We start from the raw sequence: 15511 nt of genomic DNA on the forward strand, positions 1-15511 counted from the left end.
AAGTTCATGCAGCTTTACTGCTTACCTCCCAATTACAGACATTAAAAACCCCCAACAACCAATTTAAGAACCCAGTGTTTCACAGAATCTGCATTTTGGTTAAAATCAAAGATTAACATTTGGCCATAGGATATAAGAGTGAGTAGGAAATGGAATGAGGAAGAAATATTTATAATGAAGTTTGTACATATATGGACAAATCCAAATTTCTGCAGAGGAAGCAAAATAAGTGGGATTTATTTCTCTGAACTTCTGTAGAACATGTCAGAGTTTCACTATTACACCATTTTAAGTAGTTGTCTACTTGTTTTCTGCATGTAATTATCTTTTGCAGTAAAATATTAAGTTGTCAGGGTGGATCCATGTTTTGCGGGGCCAGCATATATAATCTGAGGGGTCCTTTCTAAGAAAAATAATATAAAATTATGAATATAAATTACGTAGAGTGTACTGCAAGTGAGGGCCCCTGGAGGTTAAATACCAGCAGCTTCACAGTAAATTCATCACAAGGGTGAGAACTTACCAAGTCTCAAATTTCTGCTTCGTCCATATGGTGTCTTGCAGAGCACTGGGTATTTTATAGACATTCAGTATGTGTTGATTCCACTCATGTCAGAATCAAAGGATCTGACTATGAGATTAAATTCAAGGTCAAGCCTTGGCCTACCTAAACAGTTCAAGATATATCTTAACTCTTCATTCAGTTATACCTTAAATGATTGTTTGAATTAAATGTAATTTGAATTCATGTTGATTCTGTTATTTAACAATTGTCATCTAGTAATATTTTAACAATCCAAAAATGTCTACCCACCGTGATAGGAGAACAAACCGATTTTTTAAAATCATCAAATAAAAGCTGGATGTACATGAGCCACAGACTAAACACTCTAGTTCCTGTGTGTATGCCCACTATTTATGATGAGCAGCTGGAATTCACATGTACTCTTTTACTGACTATGGACATCTGTGGCCTATTATCAATGGAGTTACCCCATAAGCAGAAGAGGTTACCAATTCCAAAGAAAACTTGTAGGAGTTTTTGATGTGTTGACCTATTTCCTCATACCGCCTGCCAACAGTTAGCAAACTGCATCCTTTTTATAAATATGAAACAGTGGAAAGAAAATTCATATAATTCTTCAGGTTCTATTTATAGGTGTGAGGTACTATACAAGCAAACAAACTATGAAAGAAATGACTCACTAATCCCACAGGTTTATACTACAGGCTTAATATTTTAAGTACTGCTATGTGAAAAAAAAACTACGGAACTTCCCACCTATGTCCAGAGTTATCTTAACTGGATCACTGCATAATAAAGTATAGACATTTTGTGAATGTTCCTGAATATGAACATATCAATAACCATTGGTCCAAACGATTTCACTCTATATGCATCTATGAGGAAAATATCTTGAGAAAAACTCACTGTTATCAATAACCTTATTCACATCGTAACAGAATTAGATTATTAAAGGCCTTTCTTAAGACCGATAAACATGACTGCATAAAAAGAATTTTTATTGTCTTCATAAAAAAGAATATTTGTAAACAACTTTTAAAACTAAGGGACAAATTAGAAAAAAAAATATTTCCAACATATGATAGGCAAAAAAACCTAATTTTGATAATATACAAAGAGTTACAATTAGATGATCAACAATTAGATAACAATAGTCCAAACTAAGAATAAGGGTATGAACAGAGAGTTCACAAAAAACACAAATGACCAATAAGTATTTTAAAACATGCTATACCTCACTCATAAATGTAAGAAACATAAATATAAAAACAATGAGCTACTTTTCAATGGACAGATGATAGCAGAGATGGTTTCCATTGTAGACATGAAAATACAGCTGGCAAGAGTGTAGGGAAAGCAAAGGGACACTCTCATTTCCTATGCACAGGAGATTGGTTGGTACAACTTTCTGGAGGGCAGTCTAGCAACATCTTTCACGTTTTAAAATGCTTATATGTTTTGACCCATCAGTTGCTCTTCTATGAAATTATCCTATAGAGTCCTCAAACAAATACTTAGAAAATATATACTCAAAGACACTCTTTGCAGCATTGTTTAAAAGTTTAAAAACAAATTAAACTGGAGAGAGCTTAACTGTCCATCCATAGAATATTCCATTCAATAAGTACTGTAAAGCCACTAAAAAGAATATAGTAAATCTATCTACATGTGCTGACTTTAAAATAACAATAACTTACATTTCTTGAACTTTCACTATGCCAGCCACTGTTCTAAGCCCTTTATATATGTTGAAGAACTTACTGAGTAAAAAAATCTCCAAGATAAAGATAAGCGAAGAAAGCAAGGTGCAGAACACACTGTGTACTATGATTCTATTTATATCGTAAATATATATGATAAATATCATACATAAATTAAAATATAGAAGCACACATTTATATACACCCAGAAAAACTTGGGAATAATACAGAAGGAATAATTTACAGTTATTATTCAGGAAGAATGGGACTGGAAATGGGACTTGGGGAAATAGAAATTTTTTCTTTTAATTTCTTACTTTTTTTTCATAATTTTCTGAATTGTTTGAACTTTATATACATGGATTACTTCTATTTTTAAAATGTTAATATGTGTTATCTGCCTAATTAGGTTACAGTCTGTGTCTGTTTATTTTTTTTTCTTCCTACTTCCACGTATTTTAAAAAACCTAATAAACGTTATTTAGGAAAAAGTAGTAATATGAGAAAACATTAATGTTTCTTTTTATATCCTTCTATGGTATAAGAATTTTTAACACGAGCATCTATTACTTTCAAAATTAAAAAAATCTAGTTAAAAATCAATATTCACTAAGTCAAACAGAACACCCTATCTTCCTTCCTTCCTTCCTTCCTTATGCAGGAAACCCCAGAATACAAGGATGTGGATGAGGGCGCTCATGATTCTAAAGCAACCGTTTAGCTGACAGTTTTCTTCTTCCCAATACCAAGTCAATTTAATAATAATTTTTAAAAGATCAAGCTTAATTATATAAGTAAAACAAAAATCATGGGGGGAAATACAGCTATCAATTATCAATGTGTGAATTATAATGTACACTGCTCTATTTAGTCTACGTAACATATGACTTAACAACATAGATCAAGGACGATATGTCTGTGCATACCCGTAAAGCAGCCAATACATGGTGACTGTTAATAGTACATTTAGCACTTTTAATTCTCACAGCAACCCAATAAGATTCCTGGTTAACTGACTAACTTAGAAAATTATGAAAATATGGAGAAAATTTTAGAGTGGCAAATGATAACTGAAATCTATAAACAATTGAATCTACCTTTATGATAGGTACCCCTAACTCTTTTATAGATGTTTTTGTGAGATATTTTTACCAGAAATGGACCGTGAAGAAGCTCCTGAATCATCTCCATGCCCTTTGTGCCAAAGGTCCTTCCTTCCAGGTAACCCTTCCTCACGCGTCTCTCTCTCAGCATACCAAGTGCAGGCGATTCAGAACCTCATGCCTTCGCTCTGCAAACAGCCTGACCTTTCTGTCGCCTCTCACACCCCTTCAGGTTCTTACCTGTCCAGCAGCAGCTCCAGCACTTCTTTAGTGGAGGCAAAGCCTCTGTACGTTGACAGGAAGATGCTGATGTAGGTAAAGTCATTGTCCCCAAAAGCCGTCAGCAGGTTCTCCACGAGCTTCTCCAACGTGCCAGCTTTTATGGTCCTGATCTTACACGTCTCATACTGACTGACTGTATGCCCCGGAGGCAGCTGGTCGCCTTCAACCTGTACAATAAATTCATGATTTTGATCAGGAGGAATGACTCCCTAAGGTAAAACTGAAAACATTGAAGTAGTTGAAGCATGTTTTCCCTTACTCTTCATTTCCCTACAGGAAGTCAGGTAAGGCAATCCTCTCACCTGGGAGTGTAGTAGAGCGGGATGGGCGGGCGAGGGGCGTGTAGGGGTGGTATGTGCGTTCCCTTCCTCTCTAGAAGTAGAGGTATTACTTCATAGAGGTTACATGTGCTTCTACTTACTTCCCTATCAAGAACTAGGTTGCTGGCATATTCTGTCGGGAATGCTTTCTATGACCCCAGGATCAAGTTTAGCAAATCTTTATCAATCACTCCCTTTGTACTGTTCCACTGTAAGTTTTCAAACTCATTCTCGAAGACAGCTCCTACAATGGTGTGCCGGAACCGATCGTGCTGGCTTTGGAGAGCTGATTGTTAAATTTTTAGATTTGTGTGGGAGTACGTTCTCCACAGACATCCAGGGAGATCTGACCTGATCTGATGTTCTTTAGCTCATGGGAGGCAATACACTTTCTGATTCAGTATCACTGGTAATCAACAGAGTTGGCTGAGAAGCGGTTGTACGGAGCAGACCTCGGCTAATCTCTGATGAGTAATGGAAAGTGTAGGTGGGTGCATGACCTCTGCCTTCTGGAGACTTGCAATGTACAAGAGAAGACGTTTCCTTGTGAAAAGTAGCTATCACATGAGAATGAAACTGTGAATAGTATTGGTAGGTATAACTGCACCTTGGAGGCATAAACCATAATACTAAAGAACTGATTAGTGATAATATCTGTAAAGCTTCAAAACTGAGCATGAGGGAAGTGAAATAAACTGAAGAAAAATACAGGTGTGCCTTACATTCTACAATAAACCTGTGCCTAACAAATTATACAGCGACGTGATTTTCAAAGTTTAACCTGTCCTTCATAGGCATAGGGGAAGATGCCCTACAGAGAGGCACTTTTTCTAAGCAAATAATCATTCTAAGTGATGCAAACAATCACCAGGCGATGTCTCTGAATTTTAAGTGTGAATTGTTTTATATCAGATTTTCCTAAATTGAAATCATCAGACATGTGAAAATTAAAGAAGAGGGGCAAAAAAAGAGAGAACCGAATCTCTTAATGATGATATTGTGCTTATTAAGTTACGTGTTTGCTATTTCTTCGCCTGGCCTGTCAAAAGTTAAACCACTGGAAGGAAATTAGCAGGCAAGATTGCCTTCTGTAAGACCAAAGCAAAGGCCATCACTTTTAGAAGGGGCTTAGAATAGCTTAATGCCATCACGGCTAACTGCTAGCAGGAATTAATATTAAGACTGCAGCATATGCGGTGGATGACTTGATTTCTTTATTTAATTTTTGAAAGATACTTTTACTTTACCAAGGAAAGGGTTCTGGTTCAGTCAAAATACCGAAATGTTTCTTTAGGCCTCTTAGGCCTGTTGACTCAGATCATGGCCTTACAATCATTCTTTATCACACTGTATGTAGTTTTAGAATAGGCCTAATAGTATCCATCTGTCTTCCAGGAGCTTCAGTGAACTTTAACTAGAAACAATAAATGAAGAATATATATGGTTTTAAAGTCTAATTATGTTTTTAATTACTTGGTACAGTGTTGTCCTAAGTGTGTGCTGTAAAACACTAGTTCCAAAACAAAAGGTCCTGCAGTCAAGTTTGGAAACTATAGAGTTAAACAAAGTCCAATATACTTCTTTGTTGCAGAATTTCTTTATGTTTTTAATATGTTAACATGTATGAAACTCCAAAAGAAGGATATGGTATATGACATTTTCTAATGGATTTCCCTTTAGTCTCAGAGCATCTTGCAGAACGTCAGAATGAACATACTTTGGAAAATGTTAGCTTAGTAAGTCACTGTGATGCATTTTGAACTTAATTCACATTTGCCAGTTTTTACTTTAAAAAAGAAAAATCAAGACATTATAAAATAAAATGTTAATTTTTATCTTCAAACATCTATGTTCCAAACTTACGGTTACCAAGGGGGAAAGAGGGGGATGGGATGACCGGGAGATTGGGACTGACATACATACACTACCATATACAAAATAGATAACTAATGAGAACCTACTATATAGCACAGGGAACTCTACTCAGTGCTCTGTGGTGACCTAAATGGGAAGGAAATCTGAAAACGAGTGTATATATGTATACGTATGACTGATTCGCTTTGCTGTACAGCAAGAAACTAACACAACCTTGTAAAGCAACTATACTCCAATAAAAATTAATGTAAAAAAAAAATCTATGTTCCTTTGATCTCTTTCTTAATACCAAAATTTAGGGATACTCTGTGTTTTTTACTTTGTCACCTCAAAAGATCTGGCGAAAATAATGATCAGGCTGATAATATTAAAAAGTAGTAGTTAAAAAAATATACCTCAATTTCAAATGTTAACAACAACAAAAGGAATGGCTTCTCAGTTTCTACAGATATTCAAGCTCTAATCCTAAATCAAGTTTCCTTACCCTGTGACAATGTCAGGGTTCCCTCACCAAACAATTTTAGAATTTGATGATTCTTATTTTACTCACAATGCAAATTCCACTTTAAATCTTTTCTTATTAGAAGTAATAACTATTTAAAAGAACTGATTTTTCCCTAAGCAGTGATGTCGCCAAAAATCCAAACACAGAGAAAAATGTTTGTCAAAGACCCTGATGAAGTAGGTCCCTTTTCCTGCCAGAAAGCAGATTTGGCAGCAAGCCAAGGTTCTCCCTGGGGAATGGAATCATGTTACTCATTAACCCAGTCGCCTCCCTTCACTCCTCCTTTCACTCTGAAAAAAATCTCAGTACGCATGCTTGATCCCCATAAGTCCCTTCAATGGTTTCTGTTCCTCAGTGTTTTTATCTGTACATTAGGAAGAACCATGATTGAGCTAACAGAATGGCTAACAGAATATTCTGAATATTTAGATTTTAAAAATCATTCTCTCATTGCAACAGGTGAGCATCAATGGCAATATCATAAAATGAAGTACAGGAATTGCTCTGATGCCTAAAGTCATTCTCACAAAAATTAACAATGCAATTTAAGGGCTTCCCTGGTGGCACAGTGGTTGAGAATCTGCCTGCCAATACGGGGCACACGGGTTCGAGCCCTGGTCTGGGAAGATCCCACATGCCGTGGAACTACTATAGTCCGTGAGCCACAATTACTGAGCCTGCGCGTCTGGAGCCTGTGCTCCGCAACAAGAGAGGCCGCGATAGTGAGAGGCCCGCGCACCGCGATGAAGAGTGGCCTCCACTTGCCTCAACTAGAGAAAGCCCTCGCACAGAAACGAAGACCCAACACAGCCATAAATAAATAAATAAAATTTTAAATATATATATATATATATATATATACTGGACTTACTTCAAAAAAAAAATGCAATTTAAGATGTCAGAGCACTTGCTTACTCTCATCTTCTGCACATTTGCTAAGTACCCTAATATCTTTTTGCTAGAGCAGGGGGAAGGCCAGATTTTCGAAGATGAGTTTTAATTTACCAACCTTCAAATAAAGTACATTCTTATGAAATAAAAATTTTGTAATTATCTGCTTGTTACTGGAACTGAAATAAAATTATACAAAAGTGAAACACAAAAATACACTACGCCTATGGTTAGAATGGAGAAGCTAAAATTGTAGTTTCATTTTTGCAGCAAAATATTCAATAGCTACATGACCCTTAAGAGACTTTAGGGTCTGTTTTTGTTTGTAATATCTCAATATGTTTAAATTCTAGTTTAAAAGAATAGTTGGGAGAGGCGGCGGGGAGAGCCTTGGCAGACAATTGTTTAAAAACCCAGACTTAGAGAGCAAGACATGGAGGGCTGAGCCTGCCCTCTGGGTTAGCACGCTAACAGGAAACAGCTCAATCTGGATTTAATCAGAGACCATCGCTTTACTGACAAGATCATGATACTGAGGCCACAAGAATGTTTCATGATTGTTTTTTTGGCCAATCCTTCTGCCATTAGAATTCAGCTTTTCCTAAGAGAACATGTCTGACTCCTATGGGGTAAATATCTAAAACCCTGCCCAACTGTCCTAGCCACGGAATTTCCATAATTACCAATTTTGACATAAGGGGAACAGGAGAAAGAGAATGTGAGAGATGAAATGTGCCATGTTTCAATCATGTTCCCAGTCATTGAGAAATATACTCTCTCGCCTTCTAAAACGTAAACTGTTCACAACTTGGGTGTTTCTAATTTTTAAAAAATTGCCTTCAATCAATATAATCCTTTAGTCATCTGATACTTTAACAGGGAACGTGTTAAGTAAACAACCTCATTAGACTGGAGACAGTATGAAGTCCTTCTCCAAGCCATGCTTAATCTTCAGTACATCATTCTCAGGCAGCCTGGCTTGAGCAGAAACGTAAATAGTGAGCGCTCCTCCAGTCATACGTAACTCCCTAAGAAAATCTAAAACCCAGAGTCAAGGTTTTACAGAACTTTAAGAATAGCACGTTACTCTCTGTACGCTCATTCCAGAACACCAAGGGTCCATTTTGTAACATCTATTCAAATGCTCTGTAACCACCACCCAGAAACAATAAGAAACCACCCCAGTATAGGAAACGCTGTGAGATGACTCACAAACTCTGATCATTTGTCCATATTGCCCAAATACGTATAGATTAAATGTCCTTGCCATGCAAAGAAAAAAATATGTGTATGTAATGGCACAAAGCAGAACGTTATGGAGAGGCCAGTGCATCTGAGTATAGAGATCTATTTACACGTGGGACATTCAGAGATGTAAGGCATAGTCTATATGAAACCTAAGGCATGTGATGTCAAGCTCAGTGTGAACTTCTGCATCGTGTGAACTTCCACTCTGGGTGTCAGCTAACTTCTTTTGCTAGGTTAGGGTTGCCAGGATGCCCAGCTAAATTTTAATTTCAGAAAAATAATAAATAATTGAGTAATTTGGGAGCGTAAGTATGTCTCAGGCAGTATTTAGGACCTATTCATACTGAAAAATGATTTGTCGTTTATCTGAATTTCCAAATTAACCTGGCATCCTGTATTTTTATTTCCTAAGTCTGCCAACTCGCTGCTAAGTGCATACAAAGGGTACGGAATGGATCTCTCATTTATTCATCTACTTATTCAGGCACACATTAACCAAACGGTACTATGTGCCAGGCACTGTGCAAGACAGTAGAGATACAAAGGTAAATAGCATGCGGTTCAGACACCCAGGATGTTCAGTCTGAAGGAGGAAACAGACACAAAGAAACCATTATAATGCAATATGAGTAAAACGGTGGACAGATAGGCAGATACCATGGAAGAACCAGGAGCAACTCTACATAGAGGCAGCATCTGAAAGTGACCGGAAAGATAAGTAAGGATACCACCCACATGAAAGAAAATTGAGAAAGAGAAGCCAGATTCTTGTGAGGCAGAGGCACTGAGTTCCACTTTAGTAATGTAAAACTTGGGAATTCCCTGGCGGTCCAGTGGTTAGGACTCTGCACTTCCACTGCAGGGGGCACTGGTTCGAACCCAGGTCGGGGAACTAAGATCCCACATGTCGCACAGCACGGCCAAAAAAAGGGGGAAAAAAAGAAATGTAAAATGTGAAGTATCTTTGGGATTTTCCAATGGTACAGTCCAACAGGCAGTCAGAATCCAAAAGCTGGGGGATAGGTCTAAGATGGAAATATGTAGGAGTCACGTCAATTAAAACAGCTTCACCCTCCGGGCAGAGTGTACAGAAAAAAAGACTAGAGGGCAGAGGATGGCATCTGGAAGAATACCCAAATTAAGGGGGTTCCAAGAGCAAAGATGTCAAGCACCGGAAGAAGCACCTGCACATGTGGCAAATTTACACTCACCTGATCTGTGGTAGCACTTCTGGACAGAGAATCCAGGAGTAATCTTCACTGCCAGATTCATACAGATGCCAGCATATGCACCTTCCAGCTAATTTCACAAACATATCGAGGTCTAGCCAGCAGCATGCTGGAGTCAGCCCGTCCCGCTTGCAAGAGCTGACTGTAGACATTCCTCAATCCTATGTTCCATGACATCATGTTGGTATTGTGAATCTGGCCATGGTGGAAATATCTACACCATGGAAATTGGCAAACTGGCTACAAATCGGGGCTCTGGGTCTGGAGAGTTGATTTATCAGCACACCACTGCCTAGAAGTCCCTCTCAGATTATGCCAATGGCAAATTCAGGAGAGAATTCATACTGGTAGAACATTTTTCTCTTTCTGTGTCCACTCCAGTTAAGGCATGTGTGTTGTCACCATGACCTTTGACCTCACAGAAGATAGAAAATTATGCCTCTGAACTAAGAAAAATGTAGATATGTGAAAGGAGAAGAGGTAGAGGAGCTTGTGCCTGACAAGTTAACGTGCTCTTAAAAAAATTACAAGATCCCCAAGAGCTGACTTTGCTTGAAGCCACACACGTTAGAATGTGGTCAGATTTCTACAATAAGTACGCTTCATCCTCAGGAAAATGCTAAGAGAGCTGTAATAACAAACAAGGGCCAGTGTTTTATCAGCCAGAAATCCCAGTCCCTTCCACCATCCTGTCTCAGCAGAGTTTCCTAGATCATCCCAGAGAGTCCAGGAACTCTCCAAGGGGAAACAGGAAGTTGTGTTTTCCATCTCCTAAAAAATGGTCATCCTCCTGGCTGTGAATCTGTTCCGCCCAGTGTTAACCCATAACAGACTGGATCTTCTCTCACACAAACCCCTACTGCTGGCATTCTGGTCCTCCTCCTTTATGGATTTAAGGAGTCTCTAACGAGGCAGATTCAAAAATTTAGTGGATTTAAGGGAGTTTGCTGACTGTGTTTTTCAAATAAAATAATTTCACTTTTATATGCTACTCTGCTACTTGAAACTCAGAACGCTAATGATTAAGATGATTAAACGGCTTCCCTTTCCACCTCTGAGGCCAATTTACTATGGTACCTAGGGCAATAACTTAAAGTTTCAATGTCTTGGTCATTGGCTTTGCAAAATGAAGAAATCACATGCTATTTTGAGAAGTTCAGGGATTTACAGTTATGGGGGGAGGGAGGTTTGAACTAAAATAGTCACCGCTGCACATGCCAAATTACATCACATATTGTCACACAGGGTTTTTAGTGTCCAGAGTGAACGTGCAAAATTCACAACTCCCTCCTGTCTCACACATTCAGACCTCAAATGCCCAAGGTCTTCCTATGCTGAGGTCACAGGTTAACAGGCGCCCTGGCTTTCTGGAATTCATTCTGTTTTTGTGCAACCCAGCCAACCCCTGTCTGAAAAGGTCAGCAGGGAGTAATGAGCTTCTGTGGGACCTAATATTCTCTGTGAATGAAGCCTGCTTTGAATGGAAAGGCTTCCTCACAGCCCAGCAACTTTCCCAGCCCTCCATAAATCCCACCAACAGTTCCACGGGGCTTCATCTCCTGTTGAGATGTAAAGTGTTCCTTCACCAGTCTTTGCGGCAGCAGAGGGTGGCAGTTGCCTGATGTTTCCCAACTGAATCATTAGCTTGATTCTTCTCCTGCACACCACATTAAGGAATCTCTTATCCTCCCCATTTTCCTATGGGATAAATTCAGTTTTAAGCAAAGTAAACATTCAGTTCCCACTATTATTATCACCTACCACGATACGAGCATAAAAATCAAGCCCCATTATCAAAATGCCAGCAAAATCATTATCCCCCTGGGTTTCAGAATTCAAGGAATGACTATCCAGCTTACTCCTTTTCCCATCCAAAACTGAATCTTTCAAGCCTATGTGGACTTATCAATTCAAATGTACAGTTGCACTTTACAGTTCCCACAAAGCTCTGGGACACAGAGTCCCTGGCAAGCACTCTACCCTCAGAGCTGCATTTGGCGCAGGTAGTATTCCGAGATCATGCACGGGCTTGTAGAACTGGCTACCTACAGAGAGACAAGGTATCTTTCAAGCATCCTATCAGGTGATCCAATCTAGGGCAAAGTATGAAGACCAATTTAGTTTATCTTGAGTACCTCTCTCTGAAAGATACACTGAAGTAAACTGGCTTTTTTAAAAATAGGTTTTCCTATTCATAAGTTGCAAATTAATTCTAAGAAAATCATCCTTATGCCCTGAATAAAAGGAAGAGAGGGTTAACAGATATTTATTGAGCCTTTATGGGTTGGATGCTCAATCCTTATAACAATCCTTGGGTATAGGAATTATTCGTACTTGACTTGAGGACACTGAGGTCCGGAGAAGTGAGCCGTCTCACCCAGTTAGCCAGCCAATTAGCATAACCGACAGAGTCAGGATATAAAACTAGCCCTGTCTTTCTATTACAGCGTGTTGCATTAAAACGCAAAGTGACACAGCATTGGGTATTCAGTCTCCTTATTTGTACACCCAACACTAGAATCTCCATACTTCATAGGACTGTTGTAAGAAAGAGATAAAATTAGATAATAGATCTGAAAGCATGTTGAACGGTTACAAGAACTATTCAGGATTCTACAGATAAAAGAAAATATTGTATGTCATACTGAAATCCTTCTCTTTTCACTTTCTTTCCCCTACCCCAATTACTTTCACCAAAATTAGGTCTTATTACATCAAATATTCTCTGGCATTATCCCTCTTACTTCCTGACATTGACTGAGATCTTTAACACCTAAAGATTAAAAAAAAAAAAATACTGTTTTTGTGTTAAACACCCTCTTTGGAGGAAAATGAAACTTCCCCTTCATTATTGTGGTTTCTTAAATGAGTAAATTAATGAGTAAATTAAGTCCAAGAAAGATGAATGACTTCACTCAAGGGCTCAAAAAGATGCCAGGAGAACAAGGCCAGTAAGTTGCACGAGAAGTTACTGGATAAACACAGGGTAGGATGCCTGGGGGTTGCAGGGGGACTCACTAACAATCTAATTTCCAGATTATTAATTAGTTTTCCTACCTGCTAGGTTTATAAATCTCTCTAGTCATGAGACAATTGCCTTATATTTTTAGAAAGAAAGGAAAATGAAAGCAAAATGACAATATGATTGGTTATGTGATATAGCCAGACAAAGTGGCGCTGACACTTAATAAAAATAGATAGAGGAGAGGGCAGAGGACAGAGAGAATTGATACCTGGCAAAAACACAGATCCAATTTCCCCAAGCAAACAGAAACTTTTGAAAAGAGGACCATTTTGTCCACTAGATTTTAATATGTCAAAAATATATGTAAAAAAATAGGCATGCCAGTTGTAAAGAAAATATTTATCTTCCTAATAATGTGTTCCTCATTCCCGTGGTTCATGACCCACTCTTGCTGTCAGTTAGTAGAAAGAGTATTAAAAGAGCTCCCATTATGCAAAGAATCCAAATGAGGGGCTAAGGGAATCTACAAAAGAAATGAAGGACTATACTCTTTAAAAACTTAACAGTAGAGGTTATACGAATGTGAATTTTTTCATTTAGTGGGATGGAAGGAAAGGATGTGTAGAGCTTAACATCAGTGAATATTTAATAAATTAAATAAATGCCAGGTAATTGAGCAGCGGCCTTACAGAGAGAATTTCAGCAGTGATGGGGATAAAGGTCTCTTGCAACCCTGAGCTTCAACTTCCGTGCCTTCATAAGGAAGGCATGGAACTAGATTCTGTTTCTAGTTCCAGGTCAATTCATCTTCAAATACTTGTTAGTGCCCTCTGTTTGTCTCAGCAGTGAGCTAGAATAACTCTTTCTAATTTAATTGCTTTTGTTATTTCCTAAATACACTCGAGATGATCCATTCATTCAACATCTATTTGTTGAGTTCCTACTATGAGACTGCTGAAAGCCAAGGTAACAACAGAGAACCCAACCAGATGTTGACTCACACAGATAAGTCCCCTTCCTCTACCACTAAAGGAGAAGCAGATTCATGAGCCGTCATGACTGGATCTGGGCTTGGTCTTATGAAGCCCATTCCCTAGAGTCAGAGTCTTCAAATTACCCAGCCCTGAGAGTTTAAAGCTACTCCGCAAGGAATACCATCGAGAGATATGGCTGATTTTACCATGACACGCAAATAGAAGCTATGACTCTATAGAGAGCGACTCTTTCTAATCAATGCTATATAACTGTAAATAGTAATTGGAGATGGAACCACTGGCCAAATTAAAGTAAATATATACAGTCCTCAGCCATAGCTTCTCTGTGACACCTCCAGCCGTGCTCTGGTAACAGACCAATGGACTGCGTCATTCATTTGTATACATCAAATCAGTTTTATTTTTAACCAAAGGCACTACTCAACTTCATAAAGACCGTATGTTCAGAAAAGGCTCTAAAGTTTTAGTTATAGTAGTTTGAGTTTCTGAATATAAGATATTTTAAGATATTTTTTGGTAAAAGATGTCACTAAAAACGATGTACATTTTGGAATTTGTCTGTTTCCTTGAACACACTAAGCAGTTTTCAAGAGGATCACCTGAGATGCTGGGTAAAATCAGATTCCTGAGTCCATATTCCAGAGATTCTGATCAGTAGACCTAAAATAAAGCCAAGGGATCTGCATTTTAGCCAGCATCCCAGATAATTTTAAATGCAGAAGATCTACTGACTACCCTTTGAGAAATACTGTGCTTGACAATGTAGAAACCAAAGATGAGTAAGGTTTATTGGTGGGATAAAGGAGAAGTTGATTAACCAATATAAAGCTTAGACAAAGTCGTGTGGCCTCTCTTAGTCTTAGTTTCCTCATTTGTAAAGTGGAAACAGTTTTACCTTTACCTTCCTTTACTCACCTTGATGTTGCATGGATGATTCCCAAAAAATGTGGGATAAGCTTTGAACTGCTTGAGATAAAAGAATTACATAATAAACTAAGTTATTATTAACACTTATTCAATGGCCTGAGATGCTTTCAAGCAAACCAAGTGATCTTTCTTATGTGTTTATCTTATGAAGTTCAATGGGTTTTCCCACAAGAAGGGAAGGTATTACATGGGCCTACAGAGTTTACTTCTGCCCTCATTACTCCTCCACCTGGTTGTCGATCCCATGGAAATGCTTCAGCATTACCTCCTGGGGTATTCCTGCAGAACTGGCACCGTGGATTCCCGCCTGGAACTCTCTGCCCCTTGGGCTTACGAACATCACCTTCTCAACAACAACAATCAATAATTCTAAGCGCTTTCTATGTATCCCATAATAACCTTAGAGAGCAGATAAATTTCTTATCCCCATTTTACAGATATTTTACAGAAAAATGAGGCCCAGAGAGGCTAAGTGACTTGTCCCAGGACACACAGCTAAAAAGCGGCCAAAGCCAGGATTCAAGTCCAAGTGGTATAGACCCACAGTCACACTTAACCAGAATTCTATTTCATCTCCTCCAAGGGTCTCCTGTGATACTACAGGTTGGTCACTAGTTCTTGGTCCTTCACTTACCATCAGTATGGAAACATTCCCAACCTCAAGCCTCTTTCCTTCTTAGTCTATACTCTCTTTCCGGCCATTCCATACATATTACGCACTGCCCCCGCCCCCCGTTTCACCTAACACAAATATTATACTAACTCCCAAATCTTTAACTCGAGTTCTTACTTTCCTTCTAAATTCTAGACATGAATTTCCAATTACTACACATCCACTTGGATAATCCATAAGGAACTCTAACTCAACGTGTACAAAAGGAAACTCTCATTTTATTCCTCTAAAATCTCACCCCTTCTCTAGCTTCTGACTTCGTTAATGATCCA

The 15511-nt window shown here is 38.4% G+C and overlaps 1 protein-coding gene across 5 annotated transcripts in view; it reads right to left on the reverse strand.

The window, feature by feature from the left end:
- Nucleotides 1-15511, reverse strand: part of RGL1 (ral guanine nucleotide dissociation stimulator like 1) — a 281027-nt gene that overhangs the window by 91675 nt on the left and 173841 nt on the right. For 4 of the 5 annotated variants that reach the window (XM_082472912.1, XM_082472911.1, XM_082472910.1 and 1 more), the window contains one exon: nt 3570-3778. In XM_082472912.1, the coding sequence (XP_082329038.1) occupies nt 3570-3778 (209 nt within the window). Of the gene's footprint in view, nt 1-325; nt 404-3569; nt 3779-15511 lie in introns of all 5 variants that reach the window. The other variant, XM_082472913.1, reaches the window with a different exon arrangement.

Source organism: Balaenoptera physalus, assembly GCF_965194825.1.
Source record: "Balaenoptera physalus genome assembly, chromosome: 1".
Taxonomy (NCBI): domain Eukaryota; kingdom Metazoa; phylum Chordata; class Mammalia; order Artiodactyla; family Balaenopteridae; genus Balaenoptera; species Balaenoptera physalus.